The sequence below is a fragment of the Podarcis bocagei genome, assembly GCF_964188305.1.
Source record: "Podarcis bocagei genome assembly, chromosome: 2".
In the NCBI taxonomy this organism is placed as follows: Eukaryota; Metazoa; Chordata; class Lepidosauria; order Squamata; family Lacertidae; genus Podarcis; species Podarcis bocagei.
The window spans coordinates 30589303-30609291 of NC_138126.1; the positions used below are offsets into that span (position 1 = coordinate 30589303).

The 19989-nt window shown below is 48.2% G+C and overlaps 1 protein-coding gene and 1 long non-coding RNA gene across 6 annotated transcripts in view; one reads left to right on the plus strand and one right to left on the minus strand.

The window, feature by feature from the left end:
- The window catches only part of ADAMTS9 (ADAM metallopeptidase with thrombospondin type 1 motif 9), a 138408-nt gene extending 119558 nt beyond the window's left edge, over window positions 1-18850 (minus strand). For 2 of the 5 annotated variants that reach the window (XM_081183927.1, XM_081183925.1), the window contains exons 1-3: window positions 16922-18849; window positions 15394-15803; window positions 11611-11773 (exon numbers count right to left, since the gene is read on the minus strand). In XM_081183927.1, coding sequence (XP_081040053.1) covers window positions 11611-11773; window positions 15394-15803; window positions 16922-17027 — 679 coding nt within the window. In that variant the 5' untranslated portion in view covers window positions 17028-18849. Of the gene's footprint in view, window positions 1-4427; window positions 4562-11610; window positions 11774-15393; window positions 15804-16921 lie in introns of those variants that run through there. The other 3 variants (XM_081183926.1, XM_081183928.1, XM_081183929.1) reach the window with 3 other exon arrangements.
- The window catches only part of LOC308581684, a 30480-nt gene continuing 24279 nt past the window's right edge, over window positions 13789-19989 (plus strand). Inside the window, exon 1 of the long non-coding RNA XR_014005150.1 lies at window positions 13789-13983. This is a non-coding gene — a long non-coding RNA (uncharacterized lncRNA). The remainder of the gene's footprint in view (window positions 13984-19989) is intronic.

Consider the following 19989-nt stretch of genomic DNA (forward strand, 5'->3'; position numbering starts at 1 on the left):
TGTTGTTGTTTTAATTATTTATTGTAAACAGCCCAGAAAACTTTTTGTTATGCAGCAGAATACAAATGTATATACTCAGGGCTGCCAACTTGAATAAAATATTGGGGTGTGTGGGGGGGGGGTTAAACCCCACCCTGCATAATCAATCACAAGACACGGCTCACACCACACCATTTGAATTGCAATGCCTATCCACTTTGGGCATGTAACAGAAGAACAGAAGATTGTTAAGAAGAGCATCTGGTCCACTATCCTGTTCTCACAGTGGATGAACAGTTGCCTGTGGGAAAACAGCAAGCATGATTCAGGCACAACAGCACTCTCCCTTCCTATGGTTTCCAGCAACTGGTAAGGCTCTTTGGCTTTCGTCAGTGGAATGGGGAGGAGCCAAGAATCCCCTTTCCCTTTGAACTCCCCCAAATCTGCTCCAGAAGTTTGGGGGGGGAGCCACCAAAGAAGTATGGTATGGGTTGCAGGAGGCTGCAGGGTGTATAAAGGGGCTATTGACAAACATCACCTCCCTTTCTGTTCCGCTGATGGAATCTTCTACTGGTGGCAAAAGCTTTCTGCCAGTGAAGGAATGCCAACTGGATACAACTATCAAGGATCAGAAAACCAATTTCATACGGCAACATCTTACCTTGTTTGGAAGCCATTGACCTGGTTCAGATGTAACAGGAAACTATAGTTAACTGCGGCTTGTATGTGGAAAGGGAGCTGTAAAGAATCTGTATGTGAAGATAGCGCACATCTTGGCTTATCAAACTCAGATTTTGTGGTCCAAATTTGGACAGTATATGCTAGATTTTAGGGCATCCTGCCATTCTGGAAAACAGTTGGACCATAATGACAACAGGTATCATCCACCAGGAACTAGAAAGGCAAGGGTGCATCAGGCCATAATGTCTTTCCTATAGGTAGATTTGGAGGGGGAGAAACCCACCAGTAGTATAAAAATCTAGGAACAGTGGATGTTGCCTCAGGCCATTAGGCCATCTAGTCTATGCTGACTGGCAGTGGCTCCCCAGGATATGAGGCAGGGTTCCTCCACTGCCCTACCGGGAGGTGCCAGGGATCCTCTGCATGCAGAACAGATGAGTGACGTCGCTTTCCCGGCACGGAATACTTGGGACACATTGTAAGAAAATACGTGCAGAACTCTTAACCAGGAACGATGAGAGTGTTATGAAACGAGCATCCGGCATTTTACAACAGCATGACTCGGTAGCATTTTATGACCTTTTCCGCTCCAAAGGGTCACACCTCCTGCCCTTGAAACTATTCTCCACCTCCTCCTCCTCTCCCACAAGTCAAGCGAGCATCTGAACTATTGAGCCAATTTATTTTTTCCCTCCGCCTCGTTCTCAAGCCCACCCTCCTCCGTGGCTCACAGGAAAGACGAGGCTCCCGAGTTCTGCAGTGCTTCCTTTCTTTATTACAGATTATTTTTAAGTTCCCAGTCCCTCCTTCTTCCTTCGCTTCCCTGCCCACATCCCCTCCCCACAATAACTGGAAATGTTTAGATCAAATGTTATTTGAAGCTGGGATCTGAAAGGCCAACTCAACAGGGATGCTGGCACACGCCAGCAGAGAAAGCACTCGAAGTTGCCTCTGATTAGAGGAGCGCTAAGCGACACAAAACCCTGCACACTGCTGCTGCCGTCTTGACCCTTCTGCATCACAATCCCGTTTAAATAGCCTAACCTTTTTGTTCAAGGTTGAAGGTGCATGGAACTGGGGGAGGGGGGGGGCTGCTTAACATTTCAGCAAGACCTGCTGAAGCTGAACACCACACCATTTTTTTAAAATGTGGCAAGAGTTGTGGTTCAGTGGCAGAACATCCACAAGGCCTCAGATTCAATCTCTGGCATTCTGAGGACAAGCTAGGAAAGCACACCTTTCAGGATGAGGCCGTAGCTCAACGTTAGGGCATCCTCGGTTGAATACCAGGTCTCCCCAGGCTGTAAAGCACTCCTTTCTAAAACCCTGGAGAGCCATTACTGAGCGTGGAAGGCCAATGTGTCCAACTTAGTCTAAGGCAGCTCCCTATGAAACAACAGGGAGCTGGTTGGCCAGTCAGTGTTGTAGACAGTACTGAGCCAACGGCCTGACTCTGGTAAAGAAAAGCTCCCTATATCTGGCATGTACGCTACTGGCTTCTCTGGACCTTGGCCCCTTAGCCCAATCTCAAGCTCCACAATCACTGTGATGCACAAATGGCGATCTCACACAAGTGACTTTAACCATTCATTTCAATGTTTGGCCAGCTCTCTTGCGTATAAGCTTTCTCTCAAACCAGGGTTGCTGGGTTGAAAGCCAGAGAACATATACATGCCTTTAGATCTCCCAAGGCAGCAGGAGATCAGAAGTTCTGCGATGTCTCCTGCCCACTCCCTCTATGTCCCTATTGCCCAGCCCCCTCCCAGGCTTGCTGTGTGGCATACCTGGGACTCTGACAACATTGGGGAGGAGGGATGGATGAAGTGTTCCACTGAGACACGTGTTGGAAGGAATCAGGAAATGGCCTGTTAAGCCATGCATGAGAGGAGAGGAAGGAAGGGGGGGAGGGAGGGAGGGCGTTCGGCCGGGAGGATTGGGAATGTGATCAGTGATTTTGTGTGAGTCATGGGAAATTCACCAGGACGTGGTGTTTCACAGCCCCCTGGAAGAAGAGGCAAAGCGAAATAATTTCTTGAGTGCAGGTGGTGTTCCAAACAAAGACTAATTTCCCTTGCAAGGTCCCTGTTCTTATACACCATCTAAATAATCATCTTGTTTAAGAAATATTTACTGGATACTGGTACTCAGAAACCCTCATTTCCAGTTAAGCTACACTAAGCTCTTCCCTGTCTCACAGAGCTTAGCTATTAAGAATGCGGCTTGCAGATCTTGCCGCAAGTTTTGCCGTTTTTATCCTCGAGCCACTTCACCCCTTTGCTGCAAAAGTTGTGGCGTTTATGCAACTGTTTGCTCCAGTAATGCTGTAAAAGCTAACCCAAGCATGCCTCTGGAATACAGCTGAGCTTCAAAGACTCCACGAGATTATTTCTTTTCTCTGGTTGGCTGGCAACTGTGACTGATGGAGCCGGCCCACACAAAAGGACCGGGGCGAGCCAAGTTGCAATGATGAAGCTGACAATAGCCCCCGCCAGCCCCCCACTCCTCTTTTGATGGCAAGCCACTCTCTCCAAATAGAAAGGTCAGAGCAGGGGAGTATGAGCAAAGGAGCACACTGCCTCCCATACAACTTCAAGGCGGTTGACACCAGCACAAGAAGATACACTGCGATGATCATAGGAAATGATGAATGGCAATGCAGGCATCTTCTGGAGAAGAGGGAACGTAAGAACAGAGGAAGCTGCCTTGTACCAAGTCAGACCACTGTCCTAGCTCAGCACTGCCTGAACTGAATGGCAGCAGCTCTCCATGGACTCAGGCATTCTCTCTGGAGATCTGGGACCTTCTGCATGCAAAACAGATGCACTACCGCTGAGCTATGGATCTGAACCTTATCCTACTGAATCTTCAGTCAAGTAACAAACAAAATCATAGAATCATAGAGTTGGAAGAGACCACAAGGGCCATCGAGTCCAACCCCCTGCCAAGCAGGAAACACCATCAGAGCACTCCTGACATATGGTTGTCAAGCCTCTGCTTAAAGACCTCCAAAGTAGGAGACTCCACCACACTCCTTGGCAGCAAATTCCACTGTCGAACAGCTCTTACTGTCAGGAAGTTCTTCCTCATGTTTAGGTGGAATCTTCTTTCTTGTAGTTTGGATCCATTGCTCCGTGTCCGCTTCTCTGGAGCAGCAGAAAACAACCTTTCTCCCTCCTCTATGTGACATCCTTTTATATATTTGAACATGGCTATCATATCACCCCTTAACCTCCTCTTCTCCAGGCTAAACATGCCCAGCTCCCTTAGCCGTTCCTCATAAGGCATCGTTTCCAGGCCTTTGACCATTTTGGTTGCCCTCCTCTGGACACGTTCCAGTTTGTCAGTGTCCTTCTTGAACTGTGGTGCCCAGAACTGGACACAGTACTCCAGGTGAGGTCTGACCAGAGCAGAATACAGTGGCACTATTACTTCCCTTGATCTAGATGCTATACTCCTATTGATGCAGCCCAGAATTGCATTGGCTTTTTTAGCTGCCGCGTCACACTGTTGGCTCATGTCAAGTTTGTGGTCAACCAAGACTCCTAGATCCTTTTCACATATACTGCTCTCAAGCCAGGTTTCAACCATCTTGAATGGTTGAGTCTTCCCTGGGGTTACTAAAGAAAGCCAAGCAATGTGAGGCTAGTTAGAAGATGGCCCTCATCATCCTCCCCAGATGTGTGGACCACTGGATGGGTGAAAGAATGGAGGGAGATTAACAGGAGGATCCCCAAACAAGTTTTTTTTTCCAGGCTCCCTCCAACTACCTTTGATTCAGCGGAATCCATGCTCTGCTGATCCACTCTCCCAAGGGTTGCTGATCAAATGTGCCAGATCCCATGGTTCCTTCCAACTGTTCTGAGTCTCCAGCATCTGATCTCCAAGAAGGGAGCAGAGACAGCTGGAAGAGAGAAACCAGAGGGGCATAGTCCAGCAGCAACCTTTGGAAGAACAAACAATAAAAAGCCTTGTCAGAGGTACCGTTCTCTTGAGAAGTCAGCCCTTCTTACACCTCTAGGCGAGTGTTGCTAAGAGGGGCCCCAAGATAAAATTAAAGGGGGGGGGGAACCTGGATGTACATTTCCAAAATATAAGATAAAAAACAAATAAAATAAAACCTACATACAGCAAGTGTTTTGTGTTGTGTAGGCTCTAATAATAATAATAATAATAATAATAATAATAATAATAATAATAATAATAATAATAATAATCTATTATTATTATGTACATTTCCAAAATATAAGATAAAAAGCAAATAAAATAAAACCTACATACAGCAAGTGTTTTGTGTTGTGTAGGCTCTAATAATAATCATCATCATCATCATCATCATCATCATCATCATCTATTATTTATACCCTGCCCATCTGGCTGAGTCTCCCCAGCCACACTGGGCGGCTCCCAATCAAGTGTACACCATTAAATATTAAAAACTTCCCTAAACAGGGCTGCCTTCAGATAGGATAGGAATAGCTGCTTATTTCCTTCACATCTGAAGGGAGGGCATTCCACAGGGTGGGTGCCACTACCGAGAAGGCCCTCTGTCTGGTTCCTTGTAACCTCACTTCTCACAGCGAGGGAACTGCCAGAAGGCCCTCAGCGTTAGATCTCAGTGTCCGGGCTGAACGATGGGGGTGGAGACGCTCCTCTCCTTCAGGTATACTTACTTGTGATGTAAGTAATGGGACCTGCCTGCTAGCCTGCTCCCTAAAATATCACTGGTTTGCTCATTTCTATATATAGGGTGCCTACATTCTGCATGGACTGCTTGCATGGTCCATATAGCATATATTCAACACAAAAAGCAGCTGTTGACAAAGGACAGCTGGACATATAAAGGGCCCCATTACCTTCAGTAGCTTAGGGCCTCATCAAACCTAAATCCAGCCCTGGCTGGGCGATATCTGGTTTCAACATTGTGATACATTGATATATCACGATGTCTGAAATAAGGATGGAGCTATGCAGAGTCAATGGCTGGCTTCATGGTTTTCCCCACATTGTGATTTTTCCTGGCAGGAGAGAGCTGAGCTGGCAGAGATAAAAGGGGCTGCAGGAATCAAGAGAAGCACTGGCTGGCTTCACAGTTTTCCCCGCATTGTGATTTTTGCATAGCACACACACCATGATTCATGATATACTGCCAGATCAAAAATTATGAAACCGATATCACAATACGGACTTCAAACCGGTTTTGGGCAATTTATTGATATATTGCCCAGCCCTACTGATTGCTATTAAGAGATCTCTCATGCTTTCTCTAGTTCTCTTCAGCCATAATTTTCCTGTATTAAATTAACATGGGGTGGGTGCTCCATGGGAGAGGTATGTGTTAACTCCACCCCCACTACTATTCCACCTGCCTCCCCCATGAACTGAAGGGGCATTGACTGAAGTGGGGAGCCCCATGTACTTGTGGAAGGTCCCCACATTGGAAAATCAGGATGCTAACATGAGAAGCCTCCTCTGCTGTTGAGGGCGGTGGAATGTTGTTGCCCTCAGCTCCAGCATGTGAGTTTCCTCTGGCCCCTGTGAGAACAGGAAACTAGACTAGATGGGCCTGTAGTCTGATCCTGCAGGGCTTTCCTTATGCAGATCCCTGCTCCAGGATTTCGGCTCCCAACTCATGGCAGGCCATCGGAACGAGTGGTGGACAGCAGAGCTGGCAAGCTTACTCCCCACAGCCCTCTACATGTTAACGCAACTCCTGGCAAGGGGTTTTCCCTCACTCGCTCGATCGCTTTACCCATAATACTAATTTTTGCACCACTAGTTCCAGTCAACCCAGCTAAGTAAATTGGAATCAAATGAATTCCTGCTTCAAGCCCGCTACACACCAATGAACATGAACGATTAACGATAAAGAAAAACCACAACAAAGCAGCTATGATTAAGATGATGGCCTGGGCAAAAGACTACCTGCCCACAACACAAAGAGAATTAGCTCGGGATGAGTGCTGTGGCAGATGCCTGGACCTTGAGAGCCAAATACCGTTTAAAAGAACATCAAAACAATGAATGTCATCTCTAACGGGAATAGTACACAGACATCTGGCACAGGATATTAATACATAAAATATCACAAGAGAAACTGTGGGAAGCAACTATGGTAAGTTGGGGGGAAAGAAGTCTCTTTACAATGTTGGCATAAATAGATCCCGTTACAGGTTTGTAAAAGTTCTATATAAAAATATTGGAAAAGAGGTATTGAGAGTGGTTTAAGAATCAAAGCAATGTTTATTATTAAGATAGTGTTTCATAAGAATTGCAAGAGCGGTGGAGGCAGCTGTTAACCCTTTTCCTGTAGCATAGGAACATCATGTACTTTATTTTCTCTGTTTATGCGATAACAAAGACGTTAATAATGGTGTGCAAGTATAGATTTTTTTCTTTTTTCCCATTATTTAATTATTTGCTCTGTATTGGCAAACTGTTCTCTCCCACCCCCATTCCCCCCTAGTAATTGCTAGGGGGGAAATTGTATGCCAGAATATTCCACTTGAGTATTGGAATGGGTAACAAATGATTAAAAACAAAAAGTTTTTTTTAAAAAAAGGTTTATCTTCATTTGAAATTATCTATAAATGCCCACAGCTTCCGGAGGTGCCTATCTCCTGGAGTATATCTCCTGGGTACAACCATATAAAATGGATATTAATTAAATCATTTTCAGAATTGTCAATCAGCTTGAACTTGAACCATGTATTGAGCTAGGCTTGATTTTAAAAAGGATTGGTGCTGAATTCAATGAGTGGGGGTGCAAATACAGCACAATATGGAAAGTAAGAAAGAAGTGACCAAGTTGCATTAGGAAAAAGGCGGAAACGTGTCCCCCCCCCCCCCGCAACACAAACATTCATAGTGAAGGCAAATGATCAGCTTCATTTCGCCTTAGTGATATTCTCACATACAGTATTGCCCCAAATATAAACCAAACCTTTAAAATTCAGGGGGGGCGGGGAGAGAAGAAAAGACAATACCCAAATATAAGATGACCACATAGCAGCAACCACGTGGTCCAAGCAAAAATTTGTGGCCCTAGAGGACCGGCACAGCGCACTGGGAAATGATGGGGGGCTGTCAAAGAGGCCCCAACACTCCTCCAAAGTGCCAGCCTTACACAGTGCAGCTGGGATAGGTTGGCATAGGGTGGAGGTGGCCTACCCGGGCACCTGCAACCCACCACTGGCTGCCCCCTCCATGCTGGGTGGGCACCCCCTGCTCCCTAACAGCGGTGGCAGGGGCCAACTGGGCAAGAAAAGACATTCTGTGCCAGGAAGGTGTCCCCCACTACATTAACAGTGGCGGGGCAGGCAGGCAGAAGGAGATCACATGGTAGTGGTGGTGCGGCAGCCCCTGCCAGCACTCGCCATCCCACCGCCCGCTGCTCCCGGCACTGGGCGGGCACCCCCCCCCCCCGACAACGGAGGCCCACAGTGGGAAGTGGCGGCACTGGCGACCAGCCGCCAGCAGTCCGCCACCCTGTTTGCTAGGGCTCCAGCAGCAGTTACAAGGCTTGGGAGCAGCGGGCAGGCTGTGCGCCACTGCCCCGCGCTCAAGCCCACTTTGCCCGTGGCCTCCCCCTCTTCGCTCTGACGGCTCGGGGGAGGCTTGGGAGCAGTGGACAAGGCGGGCACCATTGTCCTGCACCCCCAACAGCCCTCGTGGTTGGCATCCTAGGCTGTTTCAGCAGCGATATCATAAGCCCGCGAATATAAGCCACACTTTAACTTTTCAGTCGGAATTTGGGGGGGAAAGTGCGGCTTATATTTGGGCCAATACGGTAGCATCGTTGCATATAAACAAACCCCTTTGCGCATCTTAAACATGCCTGAGGTCAAGGGATAGCCCACTCCCTGGTCACTGATTCATCTGCCAGTCATGCTTTTCACTTCCATGCTCAGTGAGCACAAAGGACCTGAGACATGTACTGATGTATGCAAACAGGGCTTCTTCTGTAAGACCCAGAAAGACCCTTGCAAAAGGTTGTTTTATGTGCATAGCTAGTACACGCGCAGGGGACCTCTTTACCCGCTCGCCAAACACGCTGCTACAGGCAGGTGTGGTGAGCAGTCTCGGGGAACAGCCACCCCCTCCATGTGGCATTTAAATATGTGAGAGGTTTGCCTGACCACCCCCAGCATGGTATTTGACAAGCTGGAATCATGTTACGAATAGCAATCAAAGATGGCACCTGGAGCAGAAGAGAGGGGACCTGGAACAAGAGAGACTTAAGTTATTTCACAGGCAAAATTCTGACACAATCCTACTCAGTGTGAGGACCAGCACTGGGGGTTTCAGGTTCAGTATTCATTCTGCAGAAGCGCACATTTAAAGCGCTTATTCCGCATTGAGAGTCACGGCTTCCTCGCCAAATAATCCCGCGGACTGTAGTTTGTGTCTCTGAACATCTCACAGCTCCCAAATCTCTCCTGTTCCAGGTTGCCTCTCTCCTGCATGCCATGGAGCTGGTGCACTAGGCCGAAATGCACCCAGGCAGTTGGAATACAGGGACAGTAAGAAGTAAATTACAGTGGTATCTCGGGTTAAGTACTTACAGTGGTACCTCAGGTTACATACGCTTCAGGTTACAGACTCCGCTAACCCAGAAATAGTGCTTCAGGTTAAGAACTTTGCTTCAGGATAAGAACAGAAATCAGACTCCGGCGGCGTGGCGGCAGCAGGAGGCCCCATTAGATAAAGTGATGCTTCAGGTTAAGAACAGTTTCAGGTTAAGAACAGACCTCTGGAACGAATTAAGTACTTAACCTGAGGTACCACTGTAATTTGTTCCGGAGGTCCGTTCTTAACCTGAAACTGTTCTTAACCGGAAGCACCACTTTAGCTAATGGGGCCTCCTGCTGCCGCCGCGCTGCCAGAGTATGATTTCTGTTCTCATCCTGAAGCAAAGTTCTTAACCTGAAGCACTATTTCTGGGTTAGCGGAGTCTGTAACCTGAAGCGTATGTAACCTGAAGCGTATGTAACTCGAGGTACCACTGTATTGGATGCAAACAGACGCACAGAGAGAAAAAGACATGTTGTGTTGAAGTTGGGGCAGGGGGAATCTAGTTATAGACAGAGAGCGTTTGTGCTGATCATGCCATGGTTCAACCCTTGCATGAGACAGTTGCATATTCCTGCATTGCAGGGGGTTCAAGGATGCTATAATGACAGCAAAGCGCAACATAAGTCAATGGCATCCCTGCTCCCCAAATATATGTGGACACACACACAAAAATCCATACATGTGTTTTAGGCAAATATGGCTCTTCATGCCTCTCTCATAAACGCGCGGATGTATTGCAATGAAGCAACTGGCGGGAACGTTGTAGTTGTCTCCTGGCACAGCGGTGGATGGTTCCCCCCATGCAAACCCACTATGGATTTTTACGCCAGATGCTGGTGAAGTGTGTGAGATGGGAGTGGAGAGTGGAGCAGGGCGTTTCTCCTGGAGTGTCGTTTTAGTGATCAACATCAGCCTGTGACCAAGAGGTCTCATCTGAGATGTTTTGCAAGGTTCTATAGGCCTGTATCATTCAGTGGTAATCTTGTCTTCCAAATCAGTATACAGTGGTACCTCGGGTTAAGTACTTAATTCGTTCCGGAGGTCCGTCCTTAACCTGAAACTGTTCTTAACCTGAAGCACCACTTTAGCTAATGGGGCCTCCCACCACCGGAGCCCGATATCTGTTCTTATCCTGAAGCAAAGTTCTTAACCTGAAGCAGAGTGTGTAACCTGTATATAATCCAAAATGTATGTAACCCGAGGTACCACTGTATAAGATTATGCATGGTGTGAAGAAAATGGACCTTTACCTAATACTAGAACTCAGTGACATCCAGTGAAGCTAAATCTTGGAAGAGCCAGCAGAGATGTAAGAACAAAAGGCAAAAGAAAGTAAGGCTATCAAGAGTCCACCATGGCTATGATCTATCTCCACTGTTGGAGGCAGGGCTCTCCTTACATTCTTATGTTAATGAAAGTAGCAATGCCAGCCTGCAATGCATTAACTGTATCTTCAGTTTTAAGCATGTATTATACAGTTGTAAAGTTGGAAGGGACCCCAAGGGTCATTAAAAAATTTATTTATGTATTTATTCTTATAAGTAAATGTAAGGTAAAGGTAAAAGACCCCTGGACAGTTAAGTCCAGTCAAAGGCGACTATGGGGTTGTGGAGTTCATTTTGCTTTCAGGCCGAGGGAGCCGGCGTTTGTCCACAGACAGCTTTCCGGTTCATGTGGCCAGCGTGACGAAACCGCTTCTGGCACAACAGAACACCGTGACAGAAACCAGAGCACATGGAAACACTGTTTACCTTCCTGCCACAGCGGTACCTATTTATCTACTTGCACCGCTGTGCTTTCAAACTGCTAGGTAGGCAGGAGCTTGGACAGAGCAAGGGGAGCTCACCCTGTTGTGCGGATTCGAACCGCCAACCTTCTGATCGGCAAGCCCAAGAGGCTCAATGGTTTAGACCACAGCGCCACCCGCATCCCTTACTTACATTATAAGTAAATGTATTTGTGCACAAACACTATGAGAGAGAAGGCCAGAGGAGCTCTCCCCTTCCCTCCTGCCTCCTGCATTATGGACTGAGTTCCATGCAATATTGTGCCCTTGTAGTTTGAAGGAGAAAGGGGGCACAGCTCCACAAGCAGTGTGAAACAAAAAGGGAAAATTCAAGCACAAGAGATGCAAGGCGGACCTGAAAGGAGCTGAGCTTTGCCTTGGGGCAATCAATAATGCTAGAGCCCAAAGCCAACTCAACTAGGTTATCCATTCCAGGGAGATATTCTTAGAAAGTAAGCAGCCCACATCCATCAATTCTTCATCCCCAATTTAGGATTCCAATCCCCGTGGGCTATCCTGGATGGTTTCAAAATTATTCTTACCTCCTGCAAACGAAATGCTAAAGGTCAGGGGAAAGCAAAATATGGGATTACCTGAAGTGTCGCAAGTCTGCTTGTCCCTTGGCACGGCTGTCGGAGGTACGCTGTGTCTGTAGACCACGTGTGGCTTTTTGTGCTCTTCTGCATACTCCTGCTGGTCAGGCGGTATCAGTGGCTCTACAAAATACTCTCCATCATGAGACCTGAATGTGCCGAGCTGAGAAGGAATGAAAATAACACAATGAAGCTTCCAACAGAGCTGTGCTGAGGAGAGAGAAGATTCATTCAACAACTTTGAAACAGGGCAGAAGGGGGGGAAAGAGGAAGAAGAAGAAGAAGAGTTTGGATTTGATATCCCGCCTTTCACTCCCCTTCAGGAGTCTCAAAGCGGCTAACATTCTCCTTTCCCTTCCTCCCCCACAACAAACACTCTGTGAGGTGAGTGGGGCTGAGAGACTTCACAGAAGTGTGACTGGCCCAAGGTCACCCAGCAGCTGCATGTGGAGGAGCGGAGACACGAACCCGGTTTCCCAGATTACATGACTACCGCTCTTAACCACTACACCACACTGGCCCTCCAGTGGGACTCCTTACCTTTCAGAGCTTTGCAGAAGAAGGGATTCCAACAGGCACGGCTTGCATCATCATCATCATCATTTTATTATTTATAACCCACCCATCTGGCTGAGTTGCCCCTGCCACTCTGGGTGGCTTCCAAAACATGAAAACACCTGGCCATTCTGTTTCTAAACTTCTGCTAAGAATGGGAATTTGCACAAAGGCTGCATTTGCATGACTGTCTACCTATATTTTGGGTGGCTTTGGTACACATGGCATGTATAGTATTTGCTTTGCATCGTTGGCTCTTTCCCAAGATTCCTTAAGGTGAATACTACGTGACGTGTTCGAAGGCCTGCAGATGAGGAAATTGCATGCCTCTGGACGTCGGTGAACTGCAACTCCCATCATCCCCAAACAACTGGTCATGCTGACTGGGGCTGATGGGAGTTGGAGTCCACCAGCATCTGGAGACCACACAAGTTTCCCACCCCGGCCACAGAGGAACAACATCCGCTTGCAGCTCCTTGAATATAAACTCAACGGCCAAAAAGAATCTTAGGTACCACAATGAAGTAGTAAGCAGATGACTTTGTCCTGCTCTTTGACTCCTTGAACTGTTAAAAAAATTGTGCAAACCACACACTAACTCTACCACTGTGGTGCAATCAAATGAGCAGGCCAGCAGGAGGGAATTTCTCAGATGTTCTGCTTTTACTCATCACAGATTTCTCCCCATCCACAAGCTGCACCTTGAGGTATTTATGTATTCTTGGATGGAGGTGGGGCACTTTTTCTGGACTAACCGGCAGCACTGGGCATGGATCAGTGAACTGAGAGAGAAACTTCTCTTTTCTCAGGCTGGATTTCTATAAGAAGCTACAAAAGAGCCAAGAAGAGCCTGTTGGATCAAGTCAATGGTCCTGATCCAGTCCAAGCATCCTGTGGCCAACCGGATGCCTGTGGGAAACCAGGATTCGAACACAAGGGCACTCTCCCCTCCTGCGGTTTCCAACAAGTGGAATTACTGCCCCCATCTGTGGAGGCTCAGCAGAGCCATCAGAGCCCTCTTCTCCATGAATTCATCTAAAAGAAACCTCTTTTAAAGCCATACAGGTTGGTGGCCATCATCGCTGCCTCCTTCTGGAGGGAGTTCCATATGCACTGAGTGAAGAAGCACTCTGCTTCATCTGTCCCGAACCTTCCAACATGCAGCTTTGTTGGACGTCTTATTTGTAGGTTATCATCCTGGATTTCTCACACACGATCAAGATTGGAGGTGGCACAAGAGATCACATCTCAGGAACACTTAAAGACACTCGCTGCAGAGGTGGCCCCTCTTACGGATCCAATCAAATTACAAAAAGGGCCCTGCTCAGTCCCATTCCCACCATTCCCCACAGGGGCTTGTGGAGGGAAGATCTCTCTTGACGTCTTCCTTGCCTTTCCACCTTAAGTTTCCAGCAGGCTGAAGAGAATGGGAAGTTCCTGGAGTCCCTTAAGGTCGATCCCAGTAGGAAGGCACAGTGCCTGAGCTCAGTTAGGAAAATGAGTGGTATTTCCCCTCCTCTTCTGGTAAGCCATGCTTGTCTAGAGGCCTGGCAGAACACACTCCCACCCCCTGGTGGCTCTTTCCGCAGAGTCCTGGGCCCTCCCTCCCCTCCACTGCCTCCGCCCCCTAAGCATCAGAACATCACAACAACAACAATGGCACAGAGGTTTACTACAACTGCGCAAGCAGCATCTTGGAGGAAAGGAATATGGTTTTGCGGGGGGGGGGGGGAGAAAACGGGCTACGTGTCACTGCATCCCTTTCCCACCTGTAGGGCACTGCCCCAGGCAACCCCAACACCAGGACAGTTCTGCCTGGTAAGTAAGGCTAAAACTTAGCTGCTTGCATCTCTCTCTCTCTCTGGAATGGGGGGGGGAGGGGGAAGGGGGAGAAAAGCAAAACCTCTCATCTTTTTTCTTCCCCATGCAACTGGGACAGAAAGCTGATGAGCGTCAGGTTTTGACAGCAGGACCCAAAGCTTTCTTACAACTTCTTAAAACAGGACTTCTTCCAAGTGGGGAAATGACAGCTTAATCAAATTACTCTTTTGGTGCTCTGAAAGCTGGGAACCGTACCACTCTTCCCGCAAACCCACCTACTGGATCAAAGTAGTAGTATCTATCCTGACTATATACCCCCATCCTCGGGCAGGCTTCCTTAGCAAGAACTGCGCACACTGTCTGACACCGTGCCATGCTTTTCAACTTAAAACCTGTTAAACTAGAGAGGAGCCCTGCCGGCTTTAAGGACACTTTTCAAGAAACTTCCAAGTTGCAGAGCTGTAGAGCAGTAAACTTTCGTCCCTAGGGGGAGCGAGGGGGAAGAAAAGGGGAAAACACATGCTGCTTCTATTTGTCTCCTTCCACCTTAAATGGCTCTCCGGCTCAGAGCACCACCCTTGTTTGGGGTTCTTCTGACTGTGAATCCTCCTCCCACCAAACCCACCCATCTGTCCCCTCCTCCAAAAAGCCGCCTGGGGTAACCCCACCTCCCAGCTTCCTCTCCCATCGCAATCCCAGTCTCACGTCAGAGCCCTGCAGTTCCCCGGTTAAGTCTCCTTGGCTGGACACTGCTCATGTGTTTGTCAATGGGAATAGGGGGGAGAGAAGGACTTACTTGGCTCTAATGACCTTTGGGAGAAAAAAACCCCAGAATTTGCTAATGATCACTGCTTGTTCCTGGCAGATCCTTGCCCCCCCCAACCCTCCTTTCTCCCTCCCCGCATCGCTTTTCCCTCTTCCCCATCAATCAAAATGAGCTCTCCTCAAAAGTGAATCCTTTGATTTTTGATCTACTGCTCTAGCCTCGGACCACAATGGCAATTCCTTAACTTTTGTTTCACTTTTTTTTTAAAGAGTGCTTTGTAAATAAGGCGTGAGGGGGGGGAGAGAGAGATGCTGAAGGAAGGGAAGCAGCCAGCTCCGATATCCATCAGCAAACAACTTTTAACAAACAGGAGTTTTGCTTTGTTTAAAAGCCTTATCTTTAACTTCAGCACTCCTCCTACATGCAGACAGGTTCCAATAGAGCCACGGGGCAAGGATGTTTAAAAAAAGTGTGACATAATCCCAAGCATCCCCAATTGTGGTTCAGAATCAAGGGCTGAGAATGAATTCATTCCACCCCACCCCACCCCTGCCCCTATAAACAACAACAAGGGCTGTCCATCTTGTGACAACAAAACTCCATCCACAGCCGAGACCAGCAAGGAAGGCCACTTAACTTACCATCCCAGAACAGAGGCTGATGACTGCTGTGTGCTGGGGCTCGGTATTGACATGTCCTTTGTAGAAACAGTGCTTAATGTCACTTTCCTCCTCCTCGGTGTAAAAGTTTGTTTGGTTAACCTCAGGTACTCCCAGGAAGCTGACAGTGAAGAGAGGAGCAATAAATCCCGAATGGGCTGTAAGGTTGAAAAAAAAGTGTTGCCCAAAGGCTGTGAGCCTATAGTGCGCTTGGACGGCACTGGAAGATGGGGAGGAGGAGGAGGTAGCATCCGGGCCCCAGGCCTCAGCGTCCAAATGGAAACTCCGCTTCTTCCTTCGAAAGTGGACTTTGGGAGGGAAGGGCTCTCCAAACTCATTCACCCGGGTGGGGGTCACTATCTCGTACTCACTCAGAGTCTCCAGCAGTTTGGCTGTCGAGAGGGAACAAAACAGATCCCCTGTGAGCGGATGCAAGTGTGTGCGTCTGTGCACTATACAATATTATTTCCACCCCGTGGGACTGTGAGAAATCCAGTACCAAGGGAAACCAGCAACTGCCCCATAGCGGGGCCATTTCCTTATCTGTGGGAAAGACACAGTAAGTGACTGTGGAACGTGCTTTTTCTGAACACTGCCCATCTTTCTCAAGAGTTTTAACTTGCCTCATTCACTTGAAATATCTGATGTGCATTCTGCAAACGCTCACAAAGGTAAAGGAGGCTGGCGGTTTAGAGCAATAAGGCAGAGGCTGCCTGTGAGGGGGGAAAAAAACTTTCCGCTCTTATGTAACCACGCTAAGCACTGCGAACAGCACATGCACTCGGCAGCAATTGCACAAACGAGACGTAAAATTCCTTAACCACCGCAAAATGCACACAGGTATATATGAATGTATGTGCACCGCAAGGTTGACATCTCCTAAAACCCTATGCTGCTCTGGAAAGAAAGCACTTAGTTCTGGGCCACTGCAAATAGCATCCTTCTGAGTCTGAGCCAAGCAGTTCAGTTCAGCCCAAGGAAACGTTCAGGAGGTGAGCGAATTAACAGGTTTGCTAACAGGAGCTCCCTTCCCCCCGCCCTCCCCAATGCAAAACTTTTGCCTTTAAACACTGAGCACAAAAAGAGCCAACAGAAATGTCCAGCTGTTTGCAGCAGAAGTACACATGGCACAAGAGCTGGAGTTTTAGGTTTTTGGTTTTTTTATTTAAAAAAATGTTTAGGGAGGCTGCTTTCCAGCCACAGGCAGCGAAAGAGAAAAGCAAAGCAGGCTGAACTACCGACAGCAATGTTGCGGGGCTGCAAGTGTTTCGAAATCTTAAGCACAGCATACATATATTTGTAGGCGGAGCTGCTAGCAGACTGGATACGTCTGGAGCTCCAATTGCTTAGGAACGCTTTCTGCGCTTTGCAGATTTGCCTCCCCGCGTTGAAAAGAAAAGCGTGACACCCCTTCACCCCACCCCGCCACGAGCCAAGCAATGCCAAACTTAAAAAGAAAAAGAAAATTATTTTTATTTTATTTTTTTAAAAAGGCGCTGCTGTATCTTACCTTGTCTCAGATGCAATCTTTCTTTCCTTGCTGCTGCACCGGCTACATTCAAGAAGTCTTGCAGGAAGAGCGTGCTTAATCCCACTGCCCATAACACAAGCTGCATGGTGGTTTGTGCCGCTCCGTTGCAGCGGGTCAGCCTTTCCACACCCCCGTTTCGTCCCCTTCTTTCGCCTTCTTGCGGCTTGGAGGTGGGCTGGGGGGGAGCGAGGAGAGCGGGGGGGGGGGTGTTGGAGCCAAAACTTCAGAGAGAGCTTTTTCCCCCACTCTCCTTGGCTGCCTCCCCTCCTCCCTCCCTCTCTCCTTCTTCCCTCCCTCCCTCCTCCTCCACCTCCCGCAACTTCACTTTTATTAAACGTGGGTATCCCTCCGATCCGAGTCGCTTTCTGCTGTGGCCACCACTGCCCGCTCTGGAGAGTTGTTGATCGGCAGGAGCGGAAAGACTCGAGCGCGGTGGATCGGGTGCACCATAGTGCAGGGAAGAGGGGCTGGCGTGCGGGGGGGGGGGCGGGAAAGACGCCGCTGCACTTTTGGTGGGCTGCCTCCTTTGCTCTCCCACCCACCCCTCTCTCCCTCTCCCCCCCGTTTGCCTGCCGGACTAGAGAGTGCTTGGGAACCACTTTAGGATACCGGAGTAGGGGCGGGATCGCAGAGATCAAATGCCCGGAGATCCCGCCTCCCTTTAAGGAGGGGATTGAGAGAGAAGGAGTTAGTTGCGTGCGTGCGTCCGTGTCCCCCGCGTTACTTGCAAGAAGAGTGTCCCGCAGCGAGGCTCTGGGATTCGCCTCTCCAAATGAAATGTTGGTTCTTGCAGGTTCGGGTGGAAAATCGAAAGGGCTGGGCCTCCTTCCGAAACCGAGCCCAAAGGCACGAGAGATCCGAGATCTTAAGTTTTTGGAAGAGCGATCAGGGCCGGAGTTGGGGGTGGGGGTGGTTGAATTCGGCAGCCTGGGCTGCCAATAAATGTGGCACAATATAATCATTTCCACAAAAAGTTTTTGGTGGCCGGCTCTTCGGTTTCCTTTTGTGCACTCCTCCTTCGTCTCTCTCTCTCTCTCTCTCTCTCTCTCTCTCCACCCCTGTCTGCTGAAAGCCAAAACTGCCCGCTTCAATTACTCCCCTTCTCTATAATTTGTTTTCTTCCAAAAGAAGGGAGAAGCTACTTTGAAAAGTATAGGCGGCAGCAGGCAAGCTTCGCACCTATTTATCGTTCCTTGGACTGAGAGTTAATCTGGAACAATCGCGCGCATTATTAACACTTTATGGAGTGTGGAAAAACCCTTTGTCGCTTCCCTTGATACTGAGAGAGAAAGAAGGGGGGGGGGAGGTCACCAGCCACAAGAAGCTTACCTTTCTCCCTTGCTTTTTTGTTTATTCTCTGCTTATTTGGATTTTGTTGTTGTTAGTTTTTCTTAGTGAAACCGCAGGACCTCTTGCAAAGTAAAGCTTTATTTAGAACAAGATATACTTCCTTGGAAGTAAGCCCCATTCATTGTGATTTACTCTGGAGTAAACTTCCACAACATGAGTTGCATAATTCAAAGGAAGCCAAAGTTCACGCTTGATAGGGTGATCCTATGGCCCAGCTAGGTGCTGCCACTATACCTATAGGAACCTACAGTGATTTAACTACTAGGGAGCCTGAGGTTCTCCAAGCTCTGTCTAAAGCACAGGAAAGAGCAGCAGCAGCAAAAAAAAAAAAAGGGGGGGGGGACAATGAAAAATGACAGCCACCCCCAGCTATTCCTATCATGGCATACGCTGATGATATCACCACAATACCAATACATATGTGGGCCCAATCAAAAGCTGGCGACAGCTCCCACTGGCCAATCACCATATGGCACCAGTGGAACACCAAAGTGATGCCACTCAAACCAGAATGGTAGTTAATGGTGAATTAAAGCAGGCATAGGCAAACTCGGCCCTCTAGATGTGTTGGGACTACAACTCCCATCATACCTGACCACCAGTCATGTTAGCTAGGGGTGATGGGAGTTGTAGTCCCAAAACATCTGGAGGGCCGAGTTTGCCTATGCCTGAATTAAAGTATGAACTTGTAGTACAATATAAGCTGAAACATGCTGATTATTTTCTTTCTCACATTTTTCGGGGGCGGGGCAGTATATATTTGTCATCCTCGCAACAGTTCTATAAAGTGGGTTAGACCTGCCTCACCACAGAGTTTGGACTACAGCAGGCATAGGCAAACTTGGCCCCCCCCCATATGTTTTGGGACTACAATTCCCATCATTCCTGACCACTGGTCCTGTTAGTTAAGGATGATGGGAGTTGTAGTCCCAAAACAGCTGGAGGGCCGAGTTTGCCTATGCCTGGACTATAGCTTCCTCCAGCCCTCCAACAAGTGCTTGGGTTGATGAAGGCTTGGTTATACTGGAAGCGTCTTGCTAGAGATCATCTTGGGAACTTCTGGCTAAGCCCTTTGTGCCCCTTTGACCTCTTGCACCAGAACCCAACACTCTCCCCTTTTGTCACTTTTGCCAGAAAGCTCAGATCACAACCGCTCCTCCTTTTCAAATATTTAAAAAAACTCCGCAGAACACTGCGGCAGCAACCTCTGCCACCCATCTGACAGCACTGTAGTATATTTCAGCTCCCAAGGAGCCAAACTTCACACTATCCCAATACATAGTGTGCAGCTGTATATTCTGGTTTTCTATAATTGATCGTAGGTGTGGGGAAGCCCAATTGTTTTGGGGATCACAGCGTGTGGGGAGGCTTATTCCATTCTCCCCCAGCTGTGATCGGGATGACCCCAAACTGCAGCATGGCAGTGGGGGGGGGGAATCTCCTTTGTATCAGAGGTGGCCAGAGGCCTGCAGCACCCCCCACAAAAATCTTTAAAGGCTGGGACACCCTGCCCTAGAGCACAGTTGACTCAGAGGGACAAGTGGTGTGGGAGACAGCCACACACCCCACAGATTCTGGAGAGACAAGAAGGCCACATCCACACCGTACATTTAAAGCACTATGAAACCACTTTAAACAGCCATGGCTTCCCCCAAAGAATCCTGGGAATTGTAGTTTGTTAAACATGCTGAGAGTTG